The sequence below is a fragment of the Myodes glareolus genome, chromosome 27, assembly GCF_982192425.1.
Source record: "Myodes glareolus chromosome 27, mMyoGla1.1, whole genome shotgun sequence".
In the NCBI taxonomy this organism is placed as follows: domain Eukaryota; kingdom Metazoa; phylum Chordata; class Mammalia; order Rodentia; family Cricetidae; genus Myodes; species Myodes glareolus.
In genome coordinates, this window is record NC_142052.1 from 23,230,572 (window position 1) to 23,244,493 (window position 13,922).

General features: G+C 42.6%; 1 protein-coding gene across 2 annotated transcripts in view; it reads right to left on the reverse strand.

The window, feature by feature from the left end:
- Positions 1 to 13,922, reverse strand: part of Myom1 (myomesin 1) — a 120,239-nt gene that overhangs the window by 5,820 nt on the left and 100,497 nt on the right. For both annotated transcript variants that reach the window (XM_048435904.3, XM_048435911.3), the window contains 6 exons: positions 8,981 to 9,094; positions 7,839 to 7,926; positions 6,830 to 6,868; positions 6,630 to 6,735; positions 2,908 to 3,071; positions 106 to 142 (listed from right to left, as the gene is read on the reverse strand). In XM_048435904.3, the coding sequence (XP_048291861.2) occupies positions 106 to 142; positions 2,908 to 3,071; positions 6,630 to 6,735; positions 6,830 to 6,868; positions 7,839 to 7,926; positions 8,981 to 9,094 (548 nt within the window). The remainder of the gene's footprint in view (positions 1 to 105; positions 143 to 2,907; positions 3,072 to 6,629; positions 6,736 to 6,829; positions 6,869 to 7,838; positions 7,927 to 8,980; positions 9,095 to 13,922) is intronic.

The following is a 13,922-nucleotide window of genomic DNA, read 5'->3' on the forward strand; positions in this document are numbered from 1 at the left end:
TTGCTCAAACAAACCCTGTTTCTGATACTCAGATAGGCAAGCAGTACACAAAGTTCTAGGAATGTAGCTGAACAGAAGCGGCACTTGTCAGGAAGGGGAACTTACTTTAACCTCTGGAATTCAGCAACGGCTTCGTCAAATGCTGCAAAAGAAAAATAGAAAGTTAAAAATTCCTCAGTCAGAACTGACAACACACAGGGCCGATTACAAGTTCCAAGGTTCGGTCACTGCCCAGCTTCCCAGGAGACTGCCTATGGTTTCCTATTTCCGTGTAAGGCTCTCAACAAGACAAGTACTTTCTATGTAGAAAATATGAGGTAGGAGATTTTAGGTGTTTTCATCTCAGCAAGCCTTCAACCGTCTTTCAAATAAAGGTGCTGTCTAAGAATCCAGAAGAGAGAAGAAAGAGACTTTTTCTTATTAAATTACCACTGGTAAGCTCCTGGGCTAGATAGTTCAAACATCTTCACGGTAGGTCTGGTCCATTTACGAAGGAGAGCACACTAAGTAATAGTCGTCGCATTGATGTTAAGACTGACATCCAGTGTGCTGTCCATTACAGAATAGAGTCCTGAGATTGTACTTTTTTTTTCTTTTTGATTTTTTAAATACACTTTTGTTAGCATACAGAATAACAGGTTTTATTATGACATTTCATAATATGTATCACTAGTTTTGCTCATATTCTCCCCCATCTCTGTCCCTCTCTCACTGGGGCAAAGGTGGAGACAAGTGAGGGAAGATGAGAATTGCAGTGTTCTAAAAATAACCTTACCCCGTGACATCAGGGTGAGACACCTGATGGAAGACCATGAGAAAAGGCAGCTCTGCTTTAAAGTCCTACTGTTTCCTCTTTCATTGCCTTTGGGGCTCAAGAAACACACACATGCGCACACACATGCACACAAATGCACACACAGATATGACTTATCTACATGTGTTGTTGGGGTATGAGTTAGCTTATGTGGAGGGGTCAGAACACAACTTTCAGGAGCGAGTTCCCACAGCTGTTGAGTAAGGTTGAGTCCCTCTTCCTCCACTGCTGCTCAGCTTAGGAGCAGTCTCCTGTCTCCACTCCCGCCCCCATCTCAGGGCAGACATACTGAGCTCACACCTGTGTGCTGTGACATCCAGCTTTTCCTGTGGGTTCTGGGGGCTGAACCCGAGCCGTCAGACTTCCACAGCTATGCTTACACCCGTGGTGCCATTTCCTCAGCCAAGAGCCATATTTTAAGCCTAGCAAATATTTAGACAATACCAATCTACACACCCCATCTGTACATATTTTATATGTATAAATACGTATAAAGCCAGGCTTCAAGCTGCTGGGCCTTATTTTTTCTCATCTGAAAAATGACTGAGATTCAGTTTGAACAAGGATACAAGGATGATAGCATAAAAACCTTCCTGGTCCCCACATCTAACTCAGAAAAAAAAAAAAAAAGAGTGTGGTCAAGCTAACTTGTGTTTGGTGGCTGTGGCGACCCTGGTGAGATGATCTAGCCTTTGCCTTAAAGGGGGTTAAAAGTGAGATAGTTGCATAAGCTGTGTTGTTAAAAATAACTTTTGGAATAGTCTAAACCTCTCCACCCCATTACTGCTTCCCTCTTTCTGTTGTATTTCCCACAGTCAGATGAACGGCGGGGAAACCCAGAGCGCCGCTGGTGCAGTGTGGGTCGGGAGATCCTTGCCTTCTTGCTGCAGTTTCTCCATGACTGCAAATTCTCAGTGTGTCTTTGTAGGCATGATGGGTAGGGGTGGCGTGAGAGTAGGGGATTCAGATAGCACTATGTGTGTATGCCTGTAAACACACACACAGACACACACACACAGACACACACACACAAACACACACACACACCCCTCAGTGCATGCTTGGGAAGTGGCTCTCTACATACATAGTGAATTTATCCTGAGGCTGGAAAGTATGAAGAGTTATGGTACACTGTATCTTAGTGCACCAAGGAGCGCAGGAAATTCGGTCTAGCCTCCTTTGCTGACTGTCATCTAGACTTCTACTCTTTAGGAAAGCATGGGTGCAGATTATAGCCAGGGGATGGGGAGAAGCAGCATGGTGATTTTAGTTGTTTACTTAACTTTCAAAGTTTTATTCAGTAATTGTGCACCACCTTTGATGCTTGTTGCTTCCTTCTCCTGATGCTTTCTTTTCTTCCTCATTATCTACAGAAACCCCTAATCTCTCAACAGACAGCAAGAACATCTGGGACCCTTCAGACTTAGGCCCCAGCTTCCTCTGTCCTGCCCAGCATCTTCCTTGGACTCTCCTCACTCTATGGACAGAGAAGCTTCTGTATTGTTACTCTCAGAGTCGACTCTCCCCTCCGCCCTTGGTCTCGTACCACCTACCCTCTGGAGCTGACAGGTCAGCGATGCCCTGCATCCCGGGCTTTCTAGTCACATCAGCTGCTGTCTGGGACTGGATGACGTCAGTCCCCATGCACAACTGCTTTCCTCACTTTGCTCTTAAGGAGGAGATCGTGAGCCAAGGGACCTCTCACTGGCTGTGAGAGTGGTGCTTTCTCTCCATGGTTACTGTCTCCAGCTTGCTTTTCATGGTTGCCTGACTAAATTCTGGATAGTTAAGACAGTCTTGCCGAAATCATTATTAATAAGAAGCATCGGAGACCATTATTTTAGCCTAGTTCCTGCACTAGTCCCTAGCCAACCAGATCTAACCAGAATGGCGTCACTCGTACAAAGTGACATAGAATCAAATTGAACTTAAAGACAAATGAGGCCTCCAAAAAGATTGGGACTCAGAGTAACCAATCCAGAACAGGCCCACTGAACCCAAGTGTCTCCCACACCAACTTCTTCGACATCACCAGTGTAATGACCTCATTTCACCCTGGTTCATTCTATAGTGAATGCTAAGGAGCGCCTTACCTTGTCCAGAAAGATCCACTGTCTTCTGGTGTCCAGTCTTTCCATCGAAGAGTTCCATCACGTATTTCCCTTTGTCATTTGGAGTCGGCTCATTGATCTGCAGCCAGATCTGCTCCCCAGTGACCCCACTCTTAACTCTGTCTGTGTACTTAATGCCAGTCCCGCTGTTAAGATGCAGGAAAGAGTCATTACTGTTTCCTCGGTTTCTCACAAAGTCATATGCCATAGGCTTTATAGGCTTTCGGGAAACATGAGACCTGCTTATGCTGTTCTGCTTCAGGGTAATGATGGGCACTGAAGCCAGGGACTTGGATTCTAAGGACCTGGGAATGATAGCCTGGACATCTACTTAACTCACCACGGTAGCCTGGATCCCAGTGGAGATTTCCAGACCAACACTTTCCAGTGGCACTAATTGTCTTTGGTTTTGCTTGGGTTTATTTCTGGGGTGAAGGGAATATTTAAAGGTGGAAGGCCAAACTACGTACTATTTTACTGCATATTTAACACACATGTTCTGTGGCCAAACTGGATAGGTAAAAACAATGGTGGCGACTATCTGTGCATGACATCTATTGATGTATTGCTCCAAAGCTACTTGAAACACATAAACGTACAGTTGGTTGTGGAGTTGAAAGTGACTTCGCAGCCGAGTGGCTGTCAGAGCAGTGAGGCATGAACTCTGGTCCTGTGTGGGAGCAGAGGGGAAGAGCCCTGGCCATTGTCATGACTGTAGAAACACTACTGCTCTAGACAAAACATGCACATGGCAGGGCGGCATTCTCAAACTGTCGAAAGGTACTTCATGGAGATTGTGTGAGACTGTGCAATACAGGGCCAGAGAATGGTGGAGGGGGTAAAGGTGATTGTTGCCAAGTCTGGCAACTGGAGTGAACCCCTAAAGCTCACAAGATAAGGAAAGAACTGACACCTACCAACCGCCCTCTGACCCCCACATGTGCTGTGGTGTGTGCACATGTACACATAAATTAAATGTAATACATTTTTTAAAAGCAGTATATAAAATTGCCATATATATGCATATATAGTTATAATTATATGTGGAGAAAATAGAAGAAAGTTCTTTAAATTTACCATAAATGGGCTAACAAAACCATTGATGATATCATATTATAACTTTCTATTTTCTAATATCTATAAATGTATTTTCCAGAAATGCATGTACAAAGTTTATACCTTAAGTAGAATTTCAAGACGAACTTAAATTTTTTTTCACTAAAATTTTTGGCTTTCATACATACTTAGTATTTTTCTTTCAACACTACAGGCTATGTATGAGGGTATTTATTAAAATATCTGAAAATATATTAGCAATTCAAATGCCATAAGACTAGAGTGAAGAAACACATTTGTACCCTGAAGGTTTTAGCCTGAGTAACAGCATTTCTTTGAGTCAGACAGGAAGAAAGTTCTCTGCTTTGCATGAGTTATTTGGTTTCTGGCTGGCTCACACAATGGTGCTTTCTATATGTTAAGTACTTCAGACAGAATGGATTCTATTGTCCCTATTTTATTTGAGAAAGTGATATTCATAGAATTAAATGACTTGCTAAGGAAGATAAACACAGAGTCAAGACTCTCACCCACTTTAAGGTGTGTTTTTTCAGTTTGCCTCAGACTTACAGAAAACAAAATTACAGTTCTCAACCCCTGAGCCTTGTACGGACAAATAAATATTGGAGAAATTCATGTAGACGAAACCAAAACTGCAGGAAGTTCCTGCCTTGCTACTCTAACAGCAAGTTCCTTAAAATACTTTTTAATGCTCCCATTAAAAAGAATTTTTAAAAAAGATTTATTTTTAATTATGTGAATATGTGTCAGGGAGACTATATACACATAAGTGTAGGTGTGCACAGAGGCCAGAGGTGTCAGATCTGCAGCTGGAATTAGAGGTGGTTGTGAACACTTGACACATTGCTGGGAATTCAGCGTGGGTCCTCTGGAAGGCAAGTATGTACTCTTCACACTGAGCTCTCTCTCCAGCCCTTGAATAAATGATTCTTTTACAAAGGACACAACTTAGAGATACTATGTCTATCTATTCGATTATTACTGTGTGTGTGTGTTCTTTCCTTCCACCTAGTCCTGGGGATGGAACTCAGGCCCAGGCGCCTTTACCGACTGAGCAATCTCAGAGCTCTAAGACACAGAGTTTTGATTGATGATCCAGCTAATTTTGCTCCCCTCATTCTCCAGACTGATATATTATAATGTCCTAGATGTCACAGAGGAATTTCCTAGGATTTTGGTCTATTTTAAATTTTAATTACTTCCCTGCAACATTTCCTGAAAAAAGAGAACAAAGGGCCCAAAACCCAAGTCTTCCACACTGGTATTTTGCTTCTTCTTACTTTTAGAATTCAGAAAATGCCTAAGAGCACAATCAAGTACCAGCTCTGGTTGCCTGTTCAACTTACCTTTTTTTTCTTTTTTCCTACTTTCTTCTTTGTGGTGCTGGGGGTTGAACTCAGGGCCTGATGCATGCTAGGCAAGTGCTTTATCAGTGAGCTATACCACTAGCCTTAGGTTCTTTTTAAAAACAACACTTAAGTGATATATGTCTCCTCCTCTCATTCTAAACTTTCCATGCAATCTGGAAGTGTGTGTGTATGCATGCACATGTGTGTGCATGTGTGTTACAATGACCTAGCTTATCTCTAGAGTCAGACTGACCGGGCACAGCCCTCAGCTTAATTAGCTGTGTGCACACTCGAGTCACCTCCTCCAGCTTGAGCTTCCTCTCCCCTGAGGTGAAAATGCCTATTGCACAGAGCTGGGGCCGTGAAAGAACCCACCTGTCTACGGGCTTGGAGCAATGCCCAGAGGACTGCTAGTGCCCAGTGAAGCTATAATTCAAACAGACATTGTTATCTGTATCCTCAAGGGACGCTACAGAACTTCTGTTAACAGTTTGGAAAGAATGTCTAAACCGAAATTGATCTGGAGGGGGCTGCATCCCTAAAGATTGTCTACACTGTGCCTCTTTTCTGTTTCTGGCAAATATGTCTCAAGGATGCCCAGAGGTTGAGTATACTGTCAGAATTAGATTGAGAAGTCTGTTTTGGTTCAGAAACCCATGGAATTCCAGGTAAATCTGAATGTATTTCCTTTATAATTCCACAAAGGCAGCTTACGATTAAGACAGACGTCAGACTCAATCCGGTTCAAACTTAGGTCCCCAAAGCCTTCTGAGGGTGGGCAAATAAGATGCAAGATGCTAACGCCTAGTTATGCCAGCTGCTGTAACCAACAATGATAAGCCGGAACTCCTCTCAGGATGAGACTTCTGTGAGAAATGGCTACGAACACAGATTACAGGAAACTTGGGAATCTCCTAGTGCTTCGGTTTTGTTTCAGGTCACATGGGTTGGGTGTACAGATATAGAGAGGGCTGCAAGCAGAGCTCCAGGTGGCAGACCAGAGGTAGCTTATACAAGCTGTCTCAGGAGGCAGCTACATTACAGAGATGTCTATGAATGATGATATTTCTATCACAAGAAGGACATACTGTAGCCATTACTGGTACCTCACTATGTATGAGTTGAGGGAAAGATCTGAAGTAAGGGAGGGGTTCTGTCCTGTGCTCCTCACTATGAACACTCTTACTTGAAAGGGGTGGAATTTTTGTTTTCATTCCTTCTCCTGGTCAGTGTGTGTGTGTGGGGCGGAGGGGGAATGTCTACACAGCATTTACTTACTTGTGGGACCAGTTAACTTTCAAATCGTCCAGGTAGTAAGTGACAAAGGAATACAGCCGGATGCCCTCTGCTGTGCTCTGAATTTTCAGGTCTGTAGCGGACAAAGCTGAGGAAGAACACAGCACAGTTCAATCAGCTGTTAGCTCACCCTGAAAGGAGCGTACCGAAGCTTTTGTCATGGGGAGGAAATGGGAACTTACCTATCTTCCTGCATACTTCAGTCATCAGTTCTTGGAAGGCTGCAGACAGAGGGTCACAGGCAAAACTTTAGCATGAACATATTCCACATAAGGTCTAATTTCAAGCTGTTAGCTCTTGGAAACTCCCTGTCTGGTGAAAGCCATTTGACGGAAGGTAAATTTGTTGACCTACTGGTAATTAGTGGGTTTTGGTGAAATAACGTAATTTTCATAAGGTTTTAAAAAGATTTCTGCTTGTTTTGACTTGTTTTCCTTGAACTGTTTGTAACTAATGTTATAGGAACATTCTAGAAAAGCCCGCACTGAGATTTCCAGGAAGTCTGTTGGCTTTAGAACACTCTTCTCAAGTCTGGGGATGCCTTAGTTTGAATTACAGGAGTTTGTTATCTGCGACATCAGCTCCTAATGAATGTACTGTCTAGGTTGCTTGGACGTCCTCTGCCCAATAATATGGCAGCCCCCACCTCTTCTGAGAGCTGGATGGTGAACGCTAAGGCTTCTGCTGCTGGACTTCAATTCTGCCATACTGAGGAAGAGAACTGGAGACTTGGGGGTGGGGTAGCTTCTAATTATCATGATTGCCCTTAGTTTCTGAAAAATGGAAGCCGCTGCTTTGTTCTGCTAATAACTGCAAGGCTTCACATTTCATACATAAATCTTTCTTAGCACCCTTAACAATGAACCATTTTTTAATGTGTTCCTCACAGAAGGTTTTGATCCGAGAACACTTTTGTTCAGCTGTGAGAAAAATGATGATTTAAATTGGAAACAGCTTTCTAGAGTTCTACGGGCTATACATTTATCTAAGGATCAAAAGTATACTTTTGATTTCTAGGAAGTCTAAAGGAAAAATATTTTTGAAAAAGAACAGTAGGCTGCTCTGCTGGAATTTCAATTAAGCCAAAACCACTGGACACAAATCAGCATGACTTCTGTGGCCAGCCCAGCTCCAGTCGCAATTCTGGTAGCTGTGGAGCCCATAAAACAGACCCCAGCAGCTGGTAATCACCTTCATCCACAAGTTTCAGTCTGCTCTTATCTTTTCCTCGGTCATCTTTCAGGATAACTTCATAAAATCCAGCATCTTTCTTGGAAAACTGAGGAGAGAATGAACATTACAGTTGATCACAGTTCACATGTGATGCTGCAGTTGTGTGTCTCTGTGTGTGCATTTATGCATGTGTGTGTGAGTATATGTTCATGTGTGTAGGAGTGTATTCTGTGTGACAATGGTCTTTTATCCTGTCACTTGTATTATTTTTAATAAAATGCTGATTGGACAGTAGCCAGGCTGGAAGTAGAGGCAGGGAATGAGAACAGGAGAATTCTGGGAAGAGGAAAGGCAGTCTGTAGTCATCACTCAGACATAGAGGACACACATGAGAATGCCTTGCTGATGAACGGTACCAACTCACGTGGCTAACACAGGAAAGAATTATGGGTTAAGAAGTAAGAATTAATAAGAAGCCTGAGCTAATAGACCAATCTGTTTATGACTAATGTAGACCTTTGTGTATTTCTTTGGGACTGAACAATTGCGAGACCTGGGGGAACAGAAACCTATGTCAACATGTTGGGATGCATGTATGTGTATACAATATGCATGTGTGTAGAGGCCACAGACCAATCTTGAGTATTGCTCTTCAGAAGCCATCTGCCATGTTTATTTGTTTCTAACAGTTTATTTCTATTTTATGTGTATGAGTGTTCTGACCGTACATATGTCTCTACACCATATGCATGTTGTGACTGGAGACAGTGGCCCAGATCTCTAAAGAAATCAGTCCCAAACTATTTTAGTTGAGAAAGGATTACAAGAAAGTTAATATAAGAGGGCACTGGATCCCCTGGGGCTGGGGTTACATAAGACTATGAACTGGAAATCAAATCCAGGTCCTCCAGAAGAGCAACCAGCGCTCTTAACCGCTGAGCTGCATCTCCAGCTCCGACCCTGCACCCGGAGCTCTCCAACTCAGCTAGACTAGCTGGCCACAAACCCCCCGGGATCCATCTGTCTCCGTATCTCCACCACTGGGATTGTAAGTACGTTCCTTTAGCAGTTAGATGAAAGCTGTGCTGAGTCCTTCGGGCATGGAACAGCTGATGAATCTAGTTTCTGCTGACGCAGCTCTCACGTCTGTAGCCACCCACCTCTGTGATGAGCAGGGTGCAAATGCCGTCCTTAAAGTCATGCTTCTCATCCACCGATATCTCCCGTTCATCTTTGTACCACACAATGTGAGTCTCTTTTTTAATATTAGCCACCTGTAGGAAGAATCATAATTGCCCTCCTTGAAATAAGGAAATAAATGTTATTTCTATGCTGGTAAGCAGTTTTTAATGCCTTTGGGTATTAAATTAGAAAAAAAAACACTGAACTAGAGTCAGAAGACACAGATTTGTAAAGAAAACAGTCCCAAGCTATTGTAGTAGAGAAAGGGTTACAATAGGGTGAACACCAGAGACTAAACCTATAAAGAGGATCTCTGTTTCCAGCAGTAAAAGTTGTCTTAACGTCATATTTCCATAACAAATGCAGTAACGCTGCACTGGTTTGGAACAGAATGGAAACTGTCCCATTGACAGGCTCACTCTCAAAGCAGTAGGGAGATCAGTGATCAGGCCAGCTTGTGCAATACTACATGGCTTCAAAAGCAGCTTAAAATTGATGCCAAGGAGAAGTACCATGTACCCATTAAATCAAGGGATATCAAAGAAGTGAAGTACTCTCCAACATTAAAACAAAGTCATTGGACCAGCGTGGCATGGTGGTAAGTGTAACAGTCCCAGTGATACCAGAGGATTGCATGAGCCCAGGGGTTTGAAAGCAGCCTGGCTAGCATGTGAGACCCTGCTTCCAGTCCAGAGTTCTTAGGCAGACATGAAAAGAAAGGATGCCATATATTAACATAAATGCTTAAATAAAAATAGAAATCCCCAAACTAAATAAAGACAATTCCTACAGCAATAAAATAGTCTTCCAGTAGAAAACAGGATGAATAAGCTCCAATATATAGCTGAAAATTTATAAAATGGATAAAGGAAGATTATAAATATGTAAAAAAGAAGTAAGGTTTATTAACTTAATTACTTAGCAATTTTAAAAAGATGCATTAGATCCTAATCCATACATCATAATATAAATCTCAGATGGACAAAACCATTGCATATTCTTAGAGAAATTCTGAACTTTTTCTGCAACACTTGAATTATTTTTCACAAAGAAGAATATATTCATGTATTTCTTGAAAATTCAAATTATATGAAAGCGTAAAGACTTCATGAAAATCAGAAAAACAACCCCCCCCCAAAGATCACACGGGAGAGCTAGTAAGAGGATATATGACTGCAAGACAAACATGGAGAAAAGTTTACTTGTGGTGGTTTAAGTAAGGATGGTCTCCATGGGCTCATATATTTGAATCCTTTGTATCCAATTGGTAGAACTGTTTGGGAAGGATTAGGAGGTGTGGCCTTATTGGTGGAGGTATGTCACTGGGGATGGGCATTGAGATTTAAAAAGACTCCCTTCCATTCCTGTAGCACAAATAATAAAAGCCAGAGACAGATATTGGGGTTCAACCTGAAGATCAGAAAAGCAAAGCAACCAGCCACTAGAGAGACCTTTTATCTCTACCAAATCTTCAGACCAAAAGGATGAGATCCTGTCTCTCCATGAATTCTCAGACTCCACACTCCACTGAGTTCCTGTCTCTTCCCCTTCATATTCCTCTCTCCACCCAGCCCTATCACTCCTGTCTCCACCTCCCTAGTGTTGGGATTAAAGGCATGTGACCCCAAGGCTGGGATCACTCTTGTGTATGCTCTGTCTGTCTTTTAGACAGATTCAATCTTGTGTAGCCCAGCGTGGCCTAGAACTCACAGAGTTCCGTCTGCCTCTGTCTCCCAAGTCCTGGGATTAAAGGTGCATGCCACCATTCCCTGGCCTGTATGGCTGCTTTGCCCTCTGATCTTCAGGCAAGCTTTATTTATTAAAACACAAATAATACACCACTTTATATTCCCAGTGTGCTCTCTCTGCTGTTTGCTCTCAGTTTGTTTGACATGCATGCTCCCAGCTGTCCCTGTCACCATCCATTGCTCTGTGATCATAGACTCTAACCCTCAGGAACCATAAGCTCAATTAAACATTTTCTTTTATAAGATGGCTTGGTCATGGTGCTTTATCACAGCAACCAAAAAGTAATTATATACAAAAGTATTCATGTTTTCCTACACTGAAAGAATTTCAGCTACGTTGTAGATGTAACTCAGAGGTAGAGTACCAGGCCCTGCAAAACACACACACACACACACACACACACACACACACACACACACACACACACACACCCTGAAAAAGTTTATCTAGTAAGTGAACATAAGAAGCAGAACTGTTTAGACAATAGTGAAGTCAGTACACAAAAGGTTATTAACTGGTTTTTAAATCACAGAAATCTATTGTTACTATGTAACACTGAAAAAGATAACCAACTTGAAAATCTGCATCTGGACTGGAAAAAATTAGAAATGCTCTGGATCTGCTGAGCATACCAATGTTTTTTATTGTTTTTATTAACAATAATAAAAACATTGTTCTAGACATTTTTCTGTGCACCCCTCCCTACTTCTCCCCTCCCCTTCTACCCTCTCCAGTGACCTCCACATCCTCAATTTACAGGAGATATTGTCTTTTTCTCCTTCCTAGGTAGATCCACATATGTCTCTCTTAGGAACCTCTCTGTTGTCTATGTTCTCTGGGGCTGTGGAATGTAGGCTAATTTTTCTTTGCTTTGTGTCTAAAAGCCACTTATGAGTGAGTACATATTATATTTATCTTACTGGGTCTGGGTTACCTCAGCCAATATGTTTTTTTTTATAGATCCATCCATTTGCACGTAAATTTCAAGATGTCATTTTTTTAACCGCTGAGTAGTACTCCATTATGTAAATGTGCCACATTTTCTTTATCCATTCTTCGGCTGAGGGGCATTTAGGTTGTTTCCAGGTTCTGAACAGAGTCTCATTTTGTAGCCTTAGCTGGTTCTGGTGATTACAAACAATGCTGCTATGAACACAGTTGAGCACATGTCCTTGTGGTATGATTGAGCATCCTTTGGGTATATGCCCAAAAGTGGTATTTCTGGGTTTTGAGGTAGAGTGTTTCCTAATTTTCTGAGAAATCATCATACTAATTTCCAAAGCAGTTGTTCAAGTTTGCACTCCCAGCAATGGAGGAGTGTTCCCCTTACCCCACAACCTCTCCAGCATAAGCTGTCATCAGTGTTTTTGATATTTGTCATTCTGGCAGGTGTAAGATAGAATCTGAGTTGTTTTGATTTCCTTTTCTCTGATGGTTAAGGATGTTGAGCATTTCCTAAAGTGTCTTTCAGCCATTTGGGTGTCATCTATTCAGAGTTCTTTGTTTTGGTCTGTACCCCATTTTTTTTATTGGATTATTTATTCTTTTGATGTCAAGTTTCTTGAGTCCTTTGTATATTTTGGAGATCAGCCCTCTGTCCGATGTGATGTGGTGTTGGTGAAGATCTTTTCCCAATCTGTAGGTTGCCATTTTGTCTTGTTGACCATGTCCTTTGCTTTACAGAAGCTTCTCAATTTCAGGAGGTCCCATTTATTAATTGTGACCATACCAATCATGAAAAAAGTATTTAGATTTAGTGTATGTGTTGTCTGCATGGCTATATGAGTATCACATGTGCATCTGGTACTCACAGAACCCAGAAGAGGATGTTGGATCCCCTAGAACTGAGTCACAGACAGTTATGAGCTGCCACGTGTGTGTTGGGAACTGAAGCCAGGTCCTCTACAGGAGCAGCCACTGCTTCTTTTAGTGTTTTGAGCAGGGTCTCACTATGTAGCCTTAGCTGGTCTTGAACTTATACAGATCTACTCTGTCCTCAAGTGCTAGGATTGAAGGCATGGGCATCATACTGACCTCAGCCAATGCTCTTATCCATTGAGCCATCTCTGCAGCCCCATCTCTCTGTGGTTTCTTGAAGCCAGAGTGCCTCCAGCTCCGGCTCTAGGTGAACTTTGTCTCCTGGGCTGTCATCTTGGGTAGCAAAGGAATATTTGTGTGTGTGGACTCCTGGAGTGGAATAGTGCCCAGTAGTGTTTTGTGGGCAAGCTAGGGCTGTTTCTCAATCCTTTGGAGTAAACCACCTGGGGCTCAGGTGAGTCTCATGAGTCTAAACGCTTTGCTCACATACTCCACGAAGTATAAAGTAGAATAGTAAATTGCTAAATTTGCATAAGTTGCCCCAGTGATGGAACAAAGAGCTATGACAGAAGGTTTGTTCAAATCAGACTTAGGCTTAGGGTTAGGATTGAACAGGGCCTTGGGATGAGTAGAAGGCCATTTTGGGCCTTGGAGCAGCAGCACAATAGGTGATGTGTGAACCGCCATTACTACTTTGCTGGTCAGAACCTGGGGAAGGATCTGGTTCTGCTGATGAGAAGTCAGTAGAAGAGGACTCCAGAGCCCACCTCCTAGAAAGCCACAGGTAGCACAAAAGGAGAAGGACCGGACATGCGGCTTCAGGGCAGGGGTGGGTGATGGAGACACCACGCAGATGAGATGCTGAGTGAGAGCAGCAGGCGGGGTGCACGAAGGACGGTGACAGGGAGGCTGTAGGTTCCAGCAGCTGCTGAGAATGAGGTTTTCAAGAAGTTTATCATTTCCCAAGAAGCAGAAATCTAGAACTGATTTTTCTTGCATAGTTCTGCTAAATTCCTGCTTCTTTGACTTTATCAGGCCTAGCAGGGACTGGGTACTTTGACTCCAGTTTTATGACTACACCAGATCCATGGTTCCTGTCTTGAGTCATCATGACCCCACTCTACTTCACCTAACAATTCCTTCACTAAAATTTCATTTTAATTGGGAAAAACTTCTTTTCTGAGTTGGATGGTCTTGCTGTCCTCTAGGTCCTAGGTTTAAAGGACTCCTGAGTACTCCTCCTCCGAGTAGATATGATGGCACCATGATGCTCAGCTCCCCAGAGTCTTAATTCAGAGTTAGGGACTAAATTCAGGGCCTTGCACATGCTAGACAAGTGCTCTGCCCCTGAGC